This window comes from Phocoena phocoena, chromosome 19 (genome assembly GCF_963924675.1).
Source record: "Phocoena phocoena chromosome 19, mPhoPho1.1, whole genome shotgun sequence".
In the NCBI taxonomy this organism is placed as follows: Eukaryota; Metazoa; Chordata; class Mammalia; order Artiodactyla; family Phocoenidae; genus Phocoena; species Phocoena phocoena.
The window spans coordinates 7616698-7631616 of NC_089237.1; the positions used below are offsets into that span (position 1 = coordinate 7616698).

Here is a 14919-nt window from a genome sequence, read left to right on the forward strand (position 1 = left end):
CATCAGGTAGTATGGCTTTGCATGAATACTGCATATGTACCACACATAAAACAAGATGTTCTGGTTTAGCTGTCTTTAAAAGGCCCAGGAACAAGAGGTGGCCCTTTAGGGCTAGAAGGCTAGGACAAGAGGTCAGACAGACACAAGGGACATACATGCTGCTGCACCACCTGCTGGGCCGAATGTAACCCCTGACTTTAAGCAGACCCTTGTTGCTCCCATTTTTACTGAAGGCTGTCACTGTCAATTTCTTTGCCCTCCAAGCATAAGAACTCCTTGATAAACTCAGCTTTCAAAATAATTTTATTCAAGAGGGTACATCTTGAGACTGTTACCAAATCCCAAGCAGCAACAAAACACTACATGTTAAACACACGAGGAAAACCTCCAGACACACACAGAAGAGAACAGAATAGGTCCTTGCTCCTTACCTGGGCGATGGCTGACTCATTGTCGGCCAATCCCAGTAAAAAGATCCTCACTTTGTCGATCTTCACCGGGACCGTTCTGCCTCTCCATTCCACTTCACTCATGGTGGCTGCCTGCTTGGCTCGAGTCTGAGTGATCAGGGCCTGGAAGGTAGTTTTTAAAAGTTAAAGCTTTAACTGTGGATATGAGTGATCAAGGTGAAAATCAGCAGAAACTATCATTAGTCTCTTTCTAAAACTAACATATCACAGCTTACAGAGTATATACAAATTTGTACTTAAATTCCTCCCTGGCATATTTCTTAGCTTATAGAAACTCCAATATTAAAAAGACACAACAGAAGGCTAACGAGCAACACTAAGTTTTGGCAAGAGTGTAAGGAGAAAAGCATCACAAGCAGAAATGTAAATTAGTAGAAACTTACTAAAAGTATTTGTCAATATGTATCAAAAGCTTCCAAAGCATTCAATTGCACTTGTACAAATTGATCCTAAGGAAATAACTAAGAATGTATACAAAAACTGGGGACACAGATATTCATGGTAATACCAGTTACCACTTTAAACAATCAACAATAATGAGTGGTCAAATAAAACATGTACCACAATGGAATACCATGCGGTCATCAAAAGATGCATGGAAATGTATTTACTGAAGTGGAAAAAATGCACAAGACATTAAATTTACGAAGCACGTTACTAAACGGTGTATGCTGAGATTCTATTTTTAAAACATATGCCTTTTCCTCTACATATACAAGTTTGCAGGACTTCCCTGGTGGAGCAGTGGTTAAGAATCTGCCTGCCAATGCAGGGGACACGGGTTTGAGCCCTAGTCCGGGAAGATCCCACATGCTGCAGAGCAACTAAGCCCGTGCCCCACAACTACAGAGCCTGTGATCTAGAGCCCACTAGCCACAACTACTGAAGCCAGCACGACTAGAGCCCATGCTCCGCAACCAGAGAAGCCACTGCAGTGAGAAGCCTGCGCACTAGTGAAGAGTAGCCTCTGCTCACCGCAACTAGAGAAAGCCCGCATACAGTAGTGAAGACCCAAAGCAGCCATAAATAAATAAATAAATAAAATTTAAAAAAAAAGTTTGCAAGATATTCATCATATCATTAACAGTGGTTACCTCTGGGTGGTAACCCACATGATTCTTTTTTTTTTTAATTAATTTATTTTATTTTTTATTTTTGGCTGTGTTGGGTCTTTGTTGCTGTGGTGGTGAGCAGGGGCTACTGTTCATTGTGGTGCACAGGCTTCTCATTGCAATGGCTTCTCTTGTTGCGGAGCACGGGCTCTAGGCGCGTGGGCCTCAGCAGCTGCGGCACACGGGCTCCAGAGCACAGGCTCAGCAGTTATGGCGCACAGGCTTAGTTGCTCCGCAGCATGTGGGATCTTCCCAGACCAGGGCTCAAACCCATGTCCCCTGCACTGGCAGGCGGATTCTCAACCACTGCACCACAACGGAAGCCCCTAAATAGTCTATTTTTTTCCCCCCAATCGTTCCCAGTCTTTGATATTTCCTACTTTTTCTATGAGTACCAAATTAAGAAAGTTGAACACTTTAAAATATTCAGTGAAAATAGTTTTTGCTAAAAATAGATATAAATATGCATATATTGACAGCAATTATCCTCGGATGATGGGATTATGGATTACTTCTTTTACTGGACTTTTTTCAAACCAAAGACTTTTCACAAAAATGTGCATACTAGATTACCTCCAATTTTTCAGCCAGGAGACCCTCAGTGCCCCCAGACCTCAATCTCATCTGCATGAGTTCATTGATAGCTGACTGGTCCCCTGAGAAAAAGAGAGATAGTGAGTGGAAAATCCTCGAGGGAGTTGGGTGTTCCCTCAAGAACCACTAGATTCAACTCCAAGCTCTTCTCCCTCCATAAGCACGTTTCAAGGCCTCCCAAGTCCTTTCACAAAGCTCTTGGTGAGTAAAGAAGATGGCAGGGCCAAAACTGAAGCAATGGAATTCCCTTCCGGATTTCGAGCAGGGCTAACTCCGACAAGTCTACTTTTTTCATCAACCAAAACCCACACCAAATATGGAAGCAAGGGAAAGGGAAGAATGTTAAAGAAATTCTCCAGGCTCTCTGAGATGAACTACCACCAAGCCACCTGTCGATACCCCATGCAGCCCGCTCACCAATGTTATATGCACAGTAGCGGATGTTGGGCGAGATCTCCTCCACTCGCTGGTTGTACAGCACAGCCTGCTCTTCTGTGAAAGCGCTGGCCAGCTTCTCATAGATAGTCCTGCGAGGAAAGAAACATCACGGCTCACAGCAGCCTCACTTTAAGAAAATAAACTCACAAGGAACACAGACCAACTAACAGAACTTGCATGTTCTGAGGCTGAAAGAGAAGAATCAACATTTCTAAAGAGAAGAAAAAAAGAAAGAAATTGTAATAACTTTCGCAGAAACAAGCATTAGCTGATCTGCAGCTTGAATGTGACTATCATCAAAACTGGTCACAGCCTTTGGACCAGAGGACTTACTTGCATTTGTTAAAAGCCTCAATGGCAGCTTTCCATTCTTGATGTTCAAACCGCAGCATTCCTGAGAGGTAAGCTGTGTAAGCCTGTAAGGTGACGGGAAAGAGAAACTGCTTCAACACCCGACAACCAGACAGCCCAACCTCCTCTACTTGCTTCGAACTTTGATATCAAGAATACAGAGGGCTGCCCTGGTGGCGCAGTGGTTGAGAGTCCGCCTGCCGATGCAGGGGACGCCGGTTCGTGCCCCGGTCCGGGAAGATCCCACATGCCGCGAAGCGGCTGGGCCCGTGAGCCATGGCCGCTGAGCCTGCGCGTCCGGAGCCTGTGCTCCGCAATGGGAGAGGCCACAACAGTGAGAGGCCCGTGTGACCCCCCACCAAAAAAAAAAAAAATTAAAAAAAAAAAAAAAAAAAGAATACAGAGATATTCAGGTTGATTCTAAAAGAAAAAAATTTATTTCAGTAATAAAATGTGATACATAGGTAATTTTATGATTCATTTTACTTCCTAGGAAAGAACTTCAAAATAAAGAAAATTTGTTCCCTTCATTTTATTTAACAACCCGCTTCTGGGCTATAACATAAGCATTAAAAGTTGAAATATCTTTCATCTCTTTTCAAATATTCATTAAGAAAAAAGTTCTTATTTTGTGCACTTCCCAGATACAAGTTCTCCATGCACGTATCAAAAGAAGCATGGGCTTTCTTAAAAGTTAGAGCTAATTGTTAAAAACCAAGAGCTCAAAAACAAAAACAAGAGCCAACTTCACCTTTTAAAAGCAAGATTAAGTTTTTTCCTCTCCTGACTACAAACATATAATGTAAGAAACTCTGTTCTGTTTACATCTCTAATCTCCACAATAAAGCAAAACTGATGTTGAGACACTAACCTGAGCCTCCAACTTGGTCTTGGCGTCCACACGATTGCTCTCACACAAGCGTTCCAACTCCTCCGCATGCTTCACAGCTTTGCGTAGGCGAGATAACAAGTGGAACCGTTTTCGGGGTTCAGTGTTGGCTTCCTGTTTGAGCTGCATGGCATAGCTCCAGGCTCTCTCAGCATCCATCAGAACCAGAAGCAAATATCTAAACCAGAGACAGAATGGGCCAACTGAACAGCAAAGGCCAGGAGCACCAGACTCAGATATTCTCTGACGTGCAATCTTTGGCCTCTCAACTTTTCCCTATGCTCTGCCTTGCTTTCCTCCTCAGAGCTGCTCTTCAGTATCAACCATGGCTCCCAAATCAGCATCTCTGATAGGTTTCTAACCACCTATCAGACACATCTCATTGAAAAGCCTGCTATTGCCTCAAACTTGGCAAACCCAGACTTACCCCTCCCAAATTTAACAAATAGAGGCAGTCTAGGCACATAGTCTGGCCTCATCTTTGAATCATAGCTCCTTCATCTCAACTCAGTTAGAAACCAAGTCCTTGAGAAGCAGTGTATACATACATATATATGTGTGTGTGTGTATTTTTTTAAATTGAAGTATAGCTGACTTGAAATATCATATTAGTTTCAGGTGTACCACACAGAGATCCGATATTTCTATATATTACGAAACGATCACCACAGGAAGTCTAGTCACCATACAAAGGTGTTCCTATATTATTGACTATATTCCCTATGTTGTGCATTATATATCCCTGCGACTCTACTGTATAACTGGAAGTCTGTACTTCTTAATCCCCTTCCCCTATTTCACCCACCCCTTCCCACTTCTCTCTCCTCTGGCAGCCACCAGCTTGTTCTCTACAAGTCTTTTTGTTTGTTCATTTGTTTTTAGATTCCACATATAAGTGAGATCATACAGTATTTGTCTTCCTCTAACTTCAGTCAGCATAATACTCTCTATGTCCGTCCATGTTGTCGCAAATGGCAAGATTTCATTCTTTTTTATGGCTGAGTCACATATATGTAACCTGATCTTGCTTTTAAAAGATGAAGTTGGCATCCCTTGTTTTTGTTTCTGAGCTCTGGTTTAAATATACATATAAATATAGATATAGACATAGATTTAGATATAAAACCTTCTTTATCTATTACCTATCAGTGGACACTTAGGCTGCTTCCACATCTTAGCTATTGTAAACAATGCTACACAATAAACGCTGGCGTGCATATATCTTTTTTAATTCGTGTTTTTGGGAGTTTTTTTCAGATAAATACCCAGAAGTGGAATTGCTGACTCATACAGTTCTATTTTTAATTTTCGGAGGAACCTCTGTACTGTTTTCCATAGTGACCGCACCAATTTACACTCCCACCAACAGTGCACGAGGGCTCCCTTCTCTCCACATCCTCACCAACACTTGTTATTTCTTGTCTTTTCGATAACAGCTATTCCGACAGGTGCGAGGTGATATCTCATCGTGGTTCTGATTTGCATTTCCCTGACAACTAGTGATGTGGAGCATCTTTTCAGGTGCCTGATGGCCATCTATATAACTTCCTTGGAAAAATTTCTATTCAGATCCTCTGCCCATTTTTTAATCGAATTGTTTTTTTTGATATTGAGTTATATGAGTTCTTTATATATTTTGGATATTAACCCCTCATCGGATATGTCATTTGGAAGTATCTTCTCCCATTTAATAGGTTGCCTGTTCATTTTGTTGATGATTTCTTTCGCTGTGCAAAGAGAGGCAGTATACTGAAGTGGTTAAGAGCTTGGATTGGAATCTCAGTGCCACCACTCACTAGCTGTATGACTTTGGGCAAAATACTAACCCTTTCTGTGCTTCACTCTCCCATGCAGTGATACATATAACACACTTAGACCAGAGCCTGGCACTTACTAACTGCTATATAAGTTAGCTACTTTATTATTATTATGGTGAATCTTTCTTTAAACTACTGCCTTGATTCATCTTCCTTTAACTGTAGCTTAGCCTGGTCTCACTGTTATAAGACTCTTCCTAACTTGATCTCATCGGACTTAATCAATCCATCCTGCTTCATCCCATCACGCTCTAGTTTTCTGACCGTGTCTCATACACCAAGCTCCGAGCCTCCTCGCTGCCTGAGCAGTAGCTAACAACTGCCCAGAGCATTACAGTTCCTACACTGCATGCAGACACCATGGCATGCTGTTTCCCTGAACACAGAATGTCTTTTCCTCTCACAAACCCTTAAAGGTCCAGCCTCCTCCATGCAGGCTTCCTGGCTTCCCCATCAAGAACCCCCAAACTAACTTCTCCCTTCCAAGACTTCAGAATTCTTATGAGTAAATTTCACACAATATAGCAGTTTTGCTATCTTGTAGTGTTCCCTGTTCTGTACTCAACCAATATCTCTCAACAATATCAGAGTTAATGAGGTTCAATAACTATGCCTCCCCAACTCTTCTACATCCAATACGGTGTCTAACTCAGTTCTGGCCACATACCGGACCAGGGGGCAGCAAACTTTTTTCATAAAGGGCCCAACAGTAAGTATTTTAGGCTTTATAGGCCCTACGGTCTCTGTCACAACTACTCTGCTACTGTAGCACAAAAGCAGCTGTAAGCATATCTAAATAAATGGTGTGGCTGTGTTCCAACTTTATTTACAATAAACAGGTGGCAGGAAGACCATTTTGGCTCACAGGTCAAAGTCTGAGGAACTGACCCATAGACTTTTAATACATACTGCTTTCATAGAGTAATCCTGCCATGTTAAGCATGAATGCATTGAGCATTGAAATACAAAACTCTTCTGTAATAATTCACACATGGCCAGATTTCGCTTAAGACATAATGATTTAAGTAAGTACTCAGACATTGAGATTTGCGTTCTAGAAACCTTACCTAATAACCAGTTAGAGTCTAATCGCTGACTTCAACATTTGCCATTCTACCACAGCTCCTGAACAAGTTAGAGAGTCTCTCTGAGGCTCAGTCTCCTCATTTTATAACACAGGAGTAGTAAAGATGTCTATCCCACAGGATCACGTGAAATAACTAAGAGTCTCACACAACACCTGTCACGCTGTAATTGTTCAATAAATGTATTAGCAAGATGCATTCAGCACTTAGCACTGAGCAGTCAATACCTGTTATCAGTCAGAAGATCTTCAGTTACTTTTTTCCCTGTGAATTTGTGTCTGTTCCCCATCTTGAAGTTGAGTGTTTTCCGAAGACGTCTTTGTCTACGGGAACAGTAGCCTCTGTAGGAAACCACAAGCAAAAATCATTCGGCCAAGCTGATAATACTTTCAATAGTAAATTCTACAATAAGGTAAGGTCAAAAGTTCGGGGTATTCTACTTATGGTTGCTACAGATACCACCATCCTCTTGTAAACATTTACTGAATGGAAACTTGCAAGCAATATGACTGGTATCACAGAAAACATGAAGAGACAAGGACACAGTACCCATTCTCAAAGAACCCATACTCTAGTTGGAGAGAATCATGCAGATAGAATGGCAACCATAAAAAACAAGGCCAATGTCAAATTGAATGTATAGGACACAAGTAATCATTCTCTTCTTGTTAACCCACTTTGCTGGGGTGGACTTATGGTGGGTTTCCAAAGAATGAGTAGGATTCTGATGGATGTAAAAGGGAAGAAGGGGCATCCTGAGGGAGACTGTGATGACAATGAAGACGTGGAGAAAGAAACTGCAAGCATATTTGAAGAAAAATGAGGAGGTTAATTAGGATATCAATAAGAAAACTATAAACATCACCTCTATGCCAAGCCTCTCTCTTCTGTACTCATGCAACTTTTTATTCTTACTTCTACTACGATATGAGGGCATTATACTATGTTCTTAATATGTCTATCTCACTAACATAAACTCCTTTAGTGCAAAGATGATTTTATTTTCAAGTTTCCCCCAATGTCATAGCACAGTGCCTAACATATAGACGTGCAATAAATGTATTTTGACTAAATTGTGTAAAAGTACATGTAAAATTTTACCACCCTTAATCAAATAATATAGCATAAAATTTACAATGCAAAATGATATTAAATGGTACTTCAAAATCTCAGTCTTAAAGCTACCAGAGCGGACTTCCCTGGTGGCGCAGTGGTTAAGAATCCGCCTCCCAATTCAGGGCACACGGGTTCGAGCCCTGGTCCGGGAAGATCCCACATGCCGCGGGGCAACGAAGCCCGTGCACCACAACCACTGAGCCTGCACGCTAGAGCCCTGAGCCCACATGCTGCAACTACTGAAGCCTGCGTGACTAGAGCCCGTGCTCCGCAACAAGAGAAGCCACCGCAATGAGAAGCCCATGCACCACAATGCAGAGTAGCCCCCGCTCTCTGCAACCAGAGAAAGCCCGAGTGCAGCAACGAAGACCCAACACAGCCAAAAATAAATAAATAAATTTATTAAAATAAAAAAGCTACCAGAGCACAGGTTATTAAAAAGAAAAAATAATAGTCTGACCGAATCTATGAACTAGATCTTTTCCCTCGATTCATAATTATGCTTTAATTATCACTTACCCTTTCACATAAAAATCAAATGGGACACTCACACATTATGAGTAGAAATATAAATCGGTAAAAATTTTCCGGCAATATGGATACATTTATCAAGATCCTTAAAAATGTTCATACTCCCTGAACTGACCGTCTATTTCTATACTACTCTATGCTAAAGAAATGATCAGAAATACAAAAGGGTATGAACAGAGATTCACGGGAACGATATTTTTAAACCTACAAAACTGGCTACGATATAAATAACCAACTTGGGGGAATAGGTAAATAAATTATGGTAGGCCTATATATTGAGTTATAATGCAACTAATAAAAATCACGTGTATGGAACATTTTTATAGGCATGGAGAAATACATACCATATAACGTTAGGCAAAAAAGCGGAAAACAAAGTTGTATATACGATATGAGCAAACTTATGAAAAAAATGCAAAGAAAGAGACTAGAAGAACAAAAATACTACTTGGTAGGCACATACATACAAGTATATTTATGTACTAAAAGACATAAAAACGTACTAAAAGGTACACATCGAAGTCATTTTTATGTTATGAATATTTTACCACCAAAAAATCTAATTAAAAATGTAACATTGAAAACAATTAATAATAACTAGAAAAAGCAAAAACAAAAATCGGAGTCAACCAGTAGCCATTCAATTGGGGAACAAAAGCAGACTGCGATTCATCCCTGCAATGGAATACTACTGAGCAGTATCTATTAGGTGAGAGAATCTAGACACAAAAGGCTATGTTCTGAAAAAAGCAAAACTATAACAATGGAAATCAGAACAGTGATTGCCAACAGCTGGAATGTAACCCAGATCCTACAATACAGTTAAGTTTAAAAAGATTACCATAACTATTATTTTCAGCAGAAGCCTCCAATGTTATCTGCAATACTGTGAGACAAAATGGATAAAAAGATTGGCTCCTTTTAAATTTGAAAGTTAAGTATCTTCCTGAGAATTCAACACAAGTTAAGAACTAGACTTCCTAGGTATACTTTCTGTTACAGCAGAATGAGTAGGATAGTAAAAGAGCAAACCAAATTTGAAAATTCCAGAGATTTGTACATATCTTGCACATGATACTAACCTGTACCTCTGAAAATCTCCATGCCGTAAACCATGCTGCTGCTGGGATTCCTTAATAATCTGAAGAACTAGAGCCAAGATTAAGGAAAAGCTTACAGTGCCAAGAATCCAAATAACTCAAAACATTCATCTATATTAGTACTATTGGTCTACATCTGTATCAAATCACAGCACATTAAACATTTCTGAAATACTTAGTACATTAGTGAAATCTCTGGTAAGCATTTTCAATAGCTCTCTTATAGTAGGACAGGACCAGGGCTAAGCATGTAGAAAAGTTGACTGCCTGAACTGTTACTACTTTCAAACTAAAAAAGGAGGGCATCATTAGCCATTGAGGATTAATGAGACCCAACACCTGAAGCTGCTGGATTCTAAATACTGACTACATCTGGGGTGGTTCCCAGTGATTTACACCTGGACCCAATGTTTTACTCATTTTAGCAGATTCAGGTTATAAATGACGTGTACTACTCCTCTATTTGCATAACCTCCTACATCTGCCAAATCTGACTTTCCTTAACAGCTGTGATGCTGCATGTGCCTATGGTGAGCACATGCCAACCAAACCAGACCACAGTTTGCATTAAAATACTAGTTTTCTTTTTAAGAACCTTAAAATATTTTAAGATTATGTCCCAAGCTTCAGGAAGTCCAACGACCTTTGTCTACAATTTTAGTTTTCTTTTAAAGTTTCCTCAATGCTTCTTTACAGATGTATTTTAAAACACTGAACAATAAAAGGGCTATTTCAGTAACTAAAAAGAGACAAACATATATAAGCTGTGCAGTAAAATCAAGGCATTCTAACATCCATTTGAAAGGATACCACCAGTTCAAAAAGTAAAACTTCAATCTCCTGAAAACGTCACTATATTAAGATGTCAAGCTAAATGTATTATTTCAGAAATTCACCTACATCTTCTCCACTACTTATTCATTTCAAAAAGCCACAAACTAATGTCATCAACACTCCATTGTGGTACACTCTGATGAAAACTAGAAACCGATTCACCTGAATGACTCTCAACAAGATAAAAGGTCTACAGACCTATTAAGAAAGCTATACAAGTAATGTTAACCTACAATGATTTATATTCAAAATGGGCAATAAGCTTTCCCTTACAACACGTAACTTTTGCCTCCATTTCCAAAGCATCAAACTGTAATTTTTATTATCCATTCCCCGACAGTTGTCAGACAGAAGTATTAGGCCAAAAGGTCAAGACTGCAGTTTCCACTCCCCAGTTCAGTGGCCCCAGTTGCCAAGGCAGTAGTTCACCAGAGTGGCCAGTGTCAGCCCCATCACCAGCCCTCCAACTGGGCAACCGCGGGGAAACTGAAGAAAACTGCCCAATATTCCGGTGCCGCTTGAAAGAAGAGGACGTTCCCCAGACTGGAAGACAAAGAAGACGCGAGGAAAGGCCAGTCGAAAACCAGACCCTGAAACTCTTAAGTGCCAAAAAGTAGAAGCGAGAGAAACTGCAACCTTCGGCCTCTCCTGCCCACGTCGTGCCGCAACCCGCCGCCTCTCCCGCCCCCGGCCCGCCAGCTCGACACGTAGTCATTGCGAGTTAGGCCCGATTACTGTAGGATACTCTCCAAACTCAGGCTATCTCCGAATTCTTTGTTTGCCTTCGATCCAGCTGAAGGCCGTTCGTTTTCCTTATTTTCCTCTCCTCCGGCACCGCGTCCACCACCGCTACCGCCGCTGCTGCTACCACCGCCGCCTGCAGGAACCTGTTTCTCAGCAGCCATCTTGCCCCTGCGCCGCAGAGCAGGACGGGATAGAGAAGGCGGGACGACCGGGGAGAGAGAGAGAGAGAGCGGAGCCGGCTCGGACGGGCTGACGGGATACCGGCAGACTCCGCCGCCGACGTGCCTGCCCGCAGGCAGCGGCCACTTGTTGGAGTGTGCCTGCGCGTGGACTAGGCTTCCGGGTCTCAAACGGTGGTGGCCTATGCTGAGGGCCTGGAAGCTCGCGGACGCCGTAACTGCGGAGGTCTGCTGGGGGCAATCCTACTTCCCATCCACCAAGGGTGGAGGATCCGGAGATGTCCCCCTCCCACACCTCCTGCATCCCTGCACAGGGGATCCGGCTCACGTCCCGCGCACAGAGAGCGGGTGCAGTTGGCTAAGACCTTTGGATTTCGGAGTGTCTACCTCCCCGGGGGCTCCGGAGATGGGGTTCCCACCCTACGCAACGAAACACCACGCCTGGGAGGAACCGCCTCTGTCTGCGCTTTCCTTTGGAGCCGACCATAGTGCAGGGACTTTCCCTAATGGATGGGGATCGGTGCCTTTCCCTGGACTTCCGGTCGAGCAGTCCGCGGAGTGAGAAGTGCTGAAGCGAGGGATACCATCAATCTTTCCTCTGCAATATGGCACTGCGAGCTCTGGAGTCTGATCTCTGCAGCTCCAATTCTGCCTCTGCCATTACTGGTTGGGAGATGTTGGGCAAATAATCTCCCTCTAAACCTTTTCCCTCATCTGTGAATGGGGATAACCAATTAGGGTGGTTATGAAGACTAAATTAAATGGTGCATTTTTAAAGTAAGTCTGCACTAATCATTAGGGAAATGCAAATCAAAACCACAATGAGTGGGCCTCCCTGGTGGCGCAGTGGTTGAGAGTCCGCCTGCCGATGCAGGGGACACGGGTTCCCGTCCCGGTCCGGGAAGATCCCACATGCCGCGGAGTGGCTGGGCCCGTGAGCCATGGCCGCTGAGCCTGTGCGTCTGGAGCCTGTGCTCGGCAGCAGGAGAGGCCACAGCAGTGAGAGGCCCGTGTACCGCAAAAAAAAAAAAAAAAACCACAATGAGTGATCACCTCACACCCATTAAGGTGGCTACTATTAAAAGGATAATAATAACAGAAAATAACATGTATCGGCGAGGATGTGGAGAAGTTGTAACCTTGGTGCACTTTTGGTGCAAATATAAAATGGTACATCCACAGTGGAAGACAAAAGAATTGCCATATGATCCAGCAATTTCATTCTGGGTATATATCCAAAGGATTGAAAGCAGGGTCTTGAAGAGTTATTTGTACACCCATGTTTATAGTAGCATTATTCACAATAGCCAAGAGATGGAAGCAACCCAGCGGCCCTCAGGGATGAGCAAAATATGGTCTGTCCATACAATGGAATATTATTCAGCCTTAAAAGGGAAGGAAATTCTGACACATGCTACAACATGATTGAAGCTTGGAAATATTGTGCTAAGTAAGCCAGTTATGAAAAGATATGGTATGATTCCACTAATATAAGGTATCTAGTGTAGTCAAATTCATAGAAAGTAGAATGATTGGTTGCTGGGGGCTAAAGGCAGGGGAAATGGAGAGTTATTGTTTAATGGGTATAGGCTGTCAGTTTTGCAAGATCAAAAAGTTCTCAAGATTGGTTGCACACCCATGTGAATATACTTAACACTACTGAACTATACACTTAAAATGTTTAAGGTGGCAAACTGTGTTTTGTATATTTTACCAAAAATTAAAAATAATTTTTAAAAAAGTAAGTCTCCGGGCTTCCCTGGTGGCGCAGTGGTTGAGAGTCCGTCTGCCGATGCAGGGGACATGGGTTCGTGCCTCGGTCCGGGAAGATCCCACATGCCGCGGAGCGGCTGGGCCCATGAGCCATGGCCGCTGAGCCTGTGCGTCCGGAGCCTGTGCTCCACAGCGGGAGAGGTCACAACAGTGAGAGGCCCGCGTACCGCAAAAAAAAAAAAAAAAAAAAAAAAGTAAGTCTCCCAAATGTCTATCAACAAATGAATTTGATAAACAAAATGTGATTATCAAAAAAAAATGTGATTATCATACAATGGCATATTATTTGGCCATAAAAAGGAATGAAGTGCTGATACATGCTACATTGTCGATGAATTCCATAAAAAGGAATGAAGTACTGATACATGCTACATTGTCGATGAATCTTGAAATCATTAGGCTAAGTGAAAGAAGGTATACACAGAAGGCCACATATTGTATGATTCCATTTATATAAAATGTCCAGAATAGGCAAATCTACAGAGACAAAGAGTGGTTGTGTAGGGCTAGGGGTGGGAGGCAGGAACAAAAACATCCTAAAATTGATTGTGGTGATGGTTGCATAACTCTGTGAATATACTAAGAAACAAATGAACATTTTATGTGGGTAAATTGTATGGTATGTGCATTATATTTCAATAAAGCTTTTTTTAAAAAAGCAAGTCAGATGATGTTAGTCCTCTAGTCAAAAGTCTGCAATGGCTCCTCTTTTTAGTCAGACTAGAAGACTTCCTTGCAATGGAAAAAAGTCCTACATGCTATGTCTCTCACCTTCTCTCGTGCCAATCTCCTTCTTGTTCATTCAGCTCAAGCCATACCACCCTCCTTGCTTAGGGACACGGGCACACTCCTGCTTTAGGGCCTTTGCACTGGCTGTTCTATCTGGAATGCACTTCCCTTGTCTATCTGATAGGCTAGCTCCTTCAACTCTTTGCTCAAATGTCACCTTCCTAATGAGGTCTGCTTGACCACCCCATTTAAAATTGCACCATCACCACCACTCCAGTACTCCCAAATCCCTCACCGTGATTTACTTTTCCTGCAAGTACTTACCTTGTAATGGATTAATAACTTGAGTGTTATATTTGTCTCTTCCCTGCTAGAAAGGAAGCTCATGAAGGGCCTTGATCTTTGTAGAGCTCACTGGTAAATCCCAAGGACCTAGAACAGTGCCTGGAAAGGAGTAGGTGCTTTATAAATGTGTGTTCAATAAATGAATGGCAAGCATCTCAGAAACATGAATGGTTATTATCTTCCTATTCAGTGAATAAGCAGGCAGGGCAGAGCTGTGAATAAGGTTTCCTTACCAAGAGGAGCAGGTAGCTGGGCTCCTGAGGCTGAGATCCTGGAGGGGAAAGTGGAAAAAGAATGTTTTTGACTAGGACTCAAGGGAACAGGGCAAGGAAAGGAGAAGCAGAGGTCAAGCTACAGAAGGTAGTGATGTTCAAACCCAGTTTTAAAATTATATAGAAACAGTGACGATTCTGGGTCACAGAAGTTTGATGCCTAGTATGTCAAAATCAGAAACAAATATTTAAGTGGTTTTTTTGCAACCTAAACACCCTCCTGGCTATCTAGGAAAATGCTCCTGATGCATGGTCCTCTGCTGTTTTGTATTTCCTTTAAGTTTCCCCTTGTTGGATATCTGAATAGGGTAAGGAGAAAAAGAAGAAGAGTTGGATTCTTCCAGATTCTACCAGCTGGCCTCAGGTCTCTCACACACATCTCATTCCATTCTCACCAGAGCCCTCTGAGAAGGCGTTATTAGCCCATATTGTAATATTGAGGAAACCGAGCCACGGCGCCAGGAACAGAGCCTGACACACAGCAGATGCTCAATAAATTTTTACCGGACTGAATTGGAGGGGGAGACGCTCAGTGAGGGA

The 14919-nt window shown here is 42.3% G+C and overlaps 1 protein-coding gene across 1 annotated transcript in view; it reads right to left on the reverse strand.

Moving 5' to 3' along the window:
- The window catches only part of SRP68 (signal recognition particle 68), a 29023-nt gene extending 17781 nt beyond the window's left edge, over positions 1-11242 (reverse strand). Inside the window, exons 1-8 of the mRNA XM_065896500.1 lie at positions 11083-11242; positions 9486-9552; positions 6984-7097; positions 3837-4032; positions 2948-3030; positions 2594-2703; positions 2156-2238; positions 432-572 (exon numbers count right to left, since the gene is read on the reverse strand). Of these exons, the coding sequence (XP_065752572.1) occupies positions 432-572; positions 2156-2238; positions 2594-2703; positions 2948-3030; positions 3837-4032; positions 6984-7097; positions 9486-9552; positions 11083-11242 (954 nt within the window). The remainder of the gene's footprint in view (positions 1-431; positions 573-2155; positions 2239-2593; positions 2704-2947; positions 3031-3836; positions 4033-6983; positions 7098-9485; positions 9553-11082) is intronic.
- Between the last annotated feature and the right edge of the window lie 3677 nt (positions 11243-14919).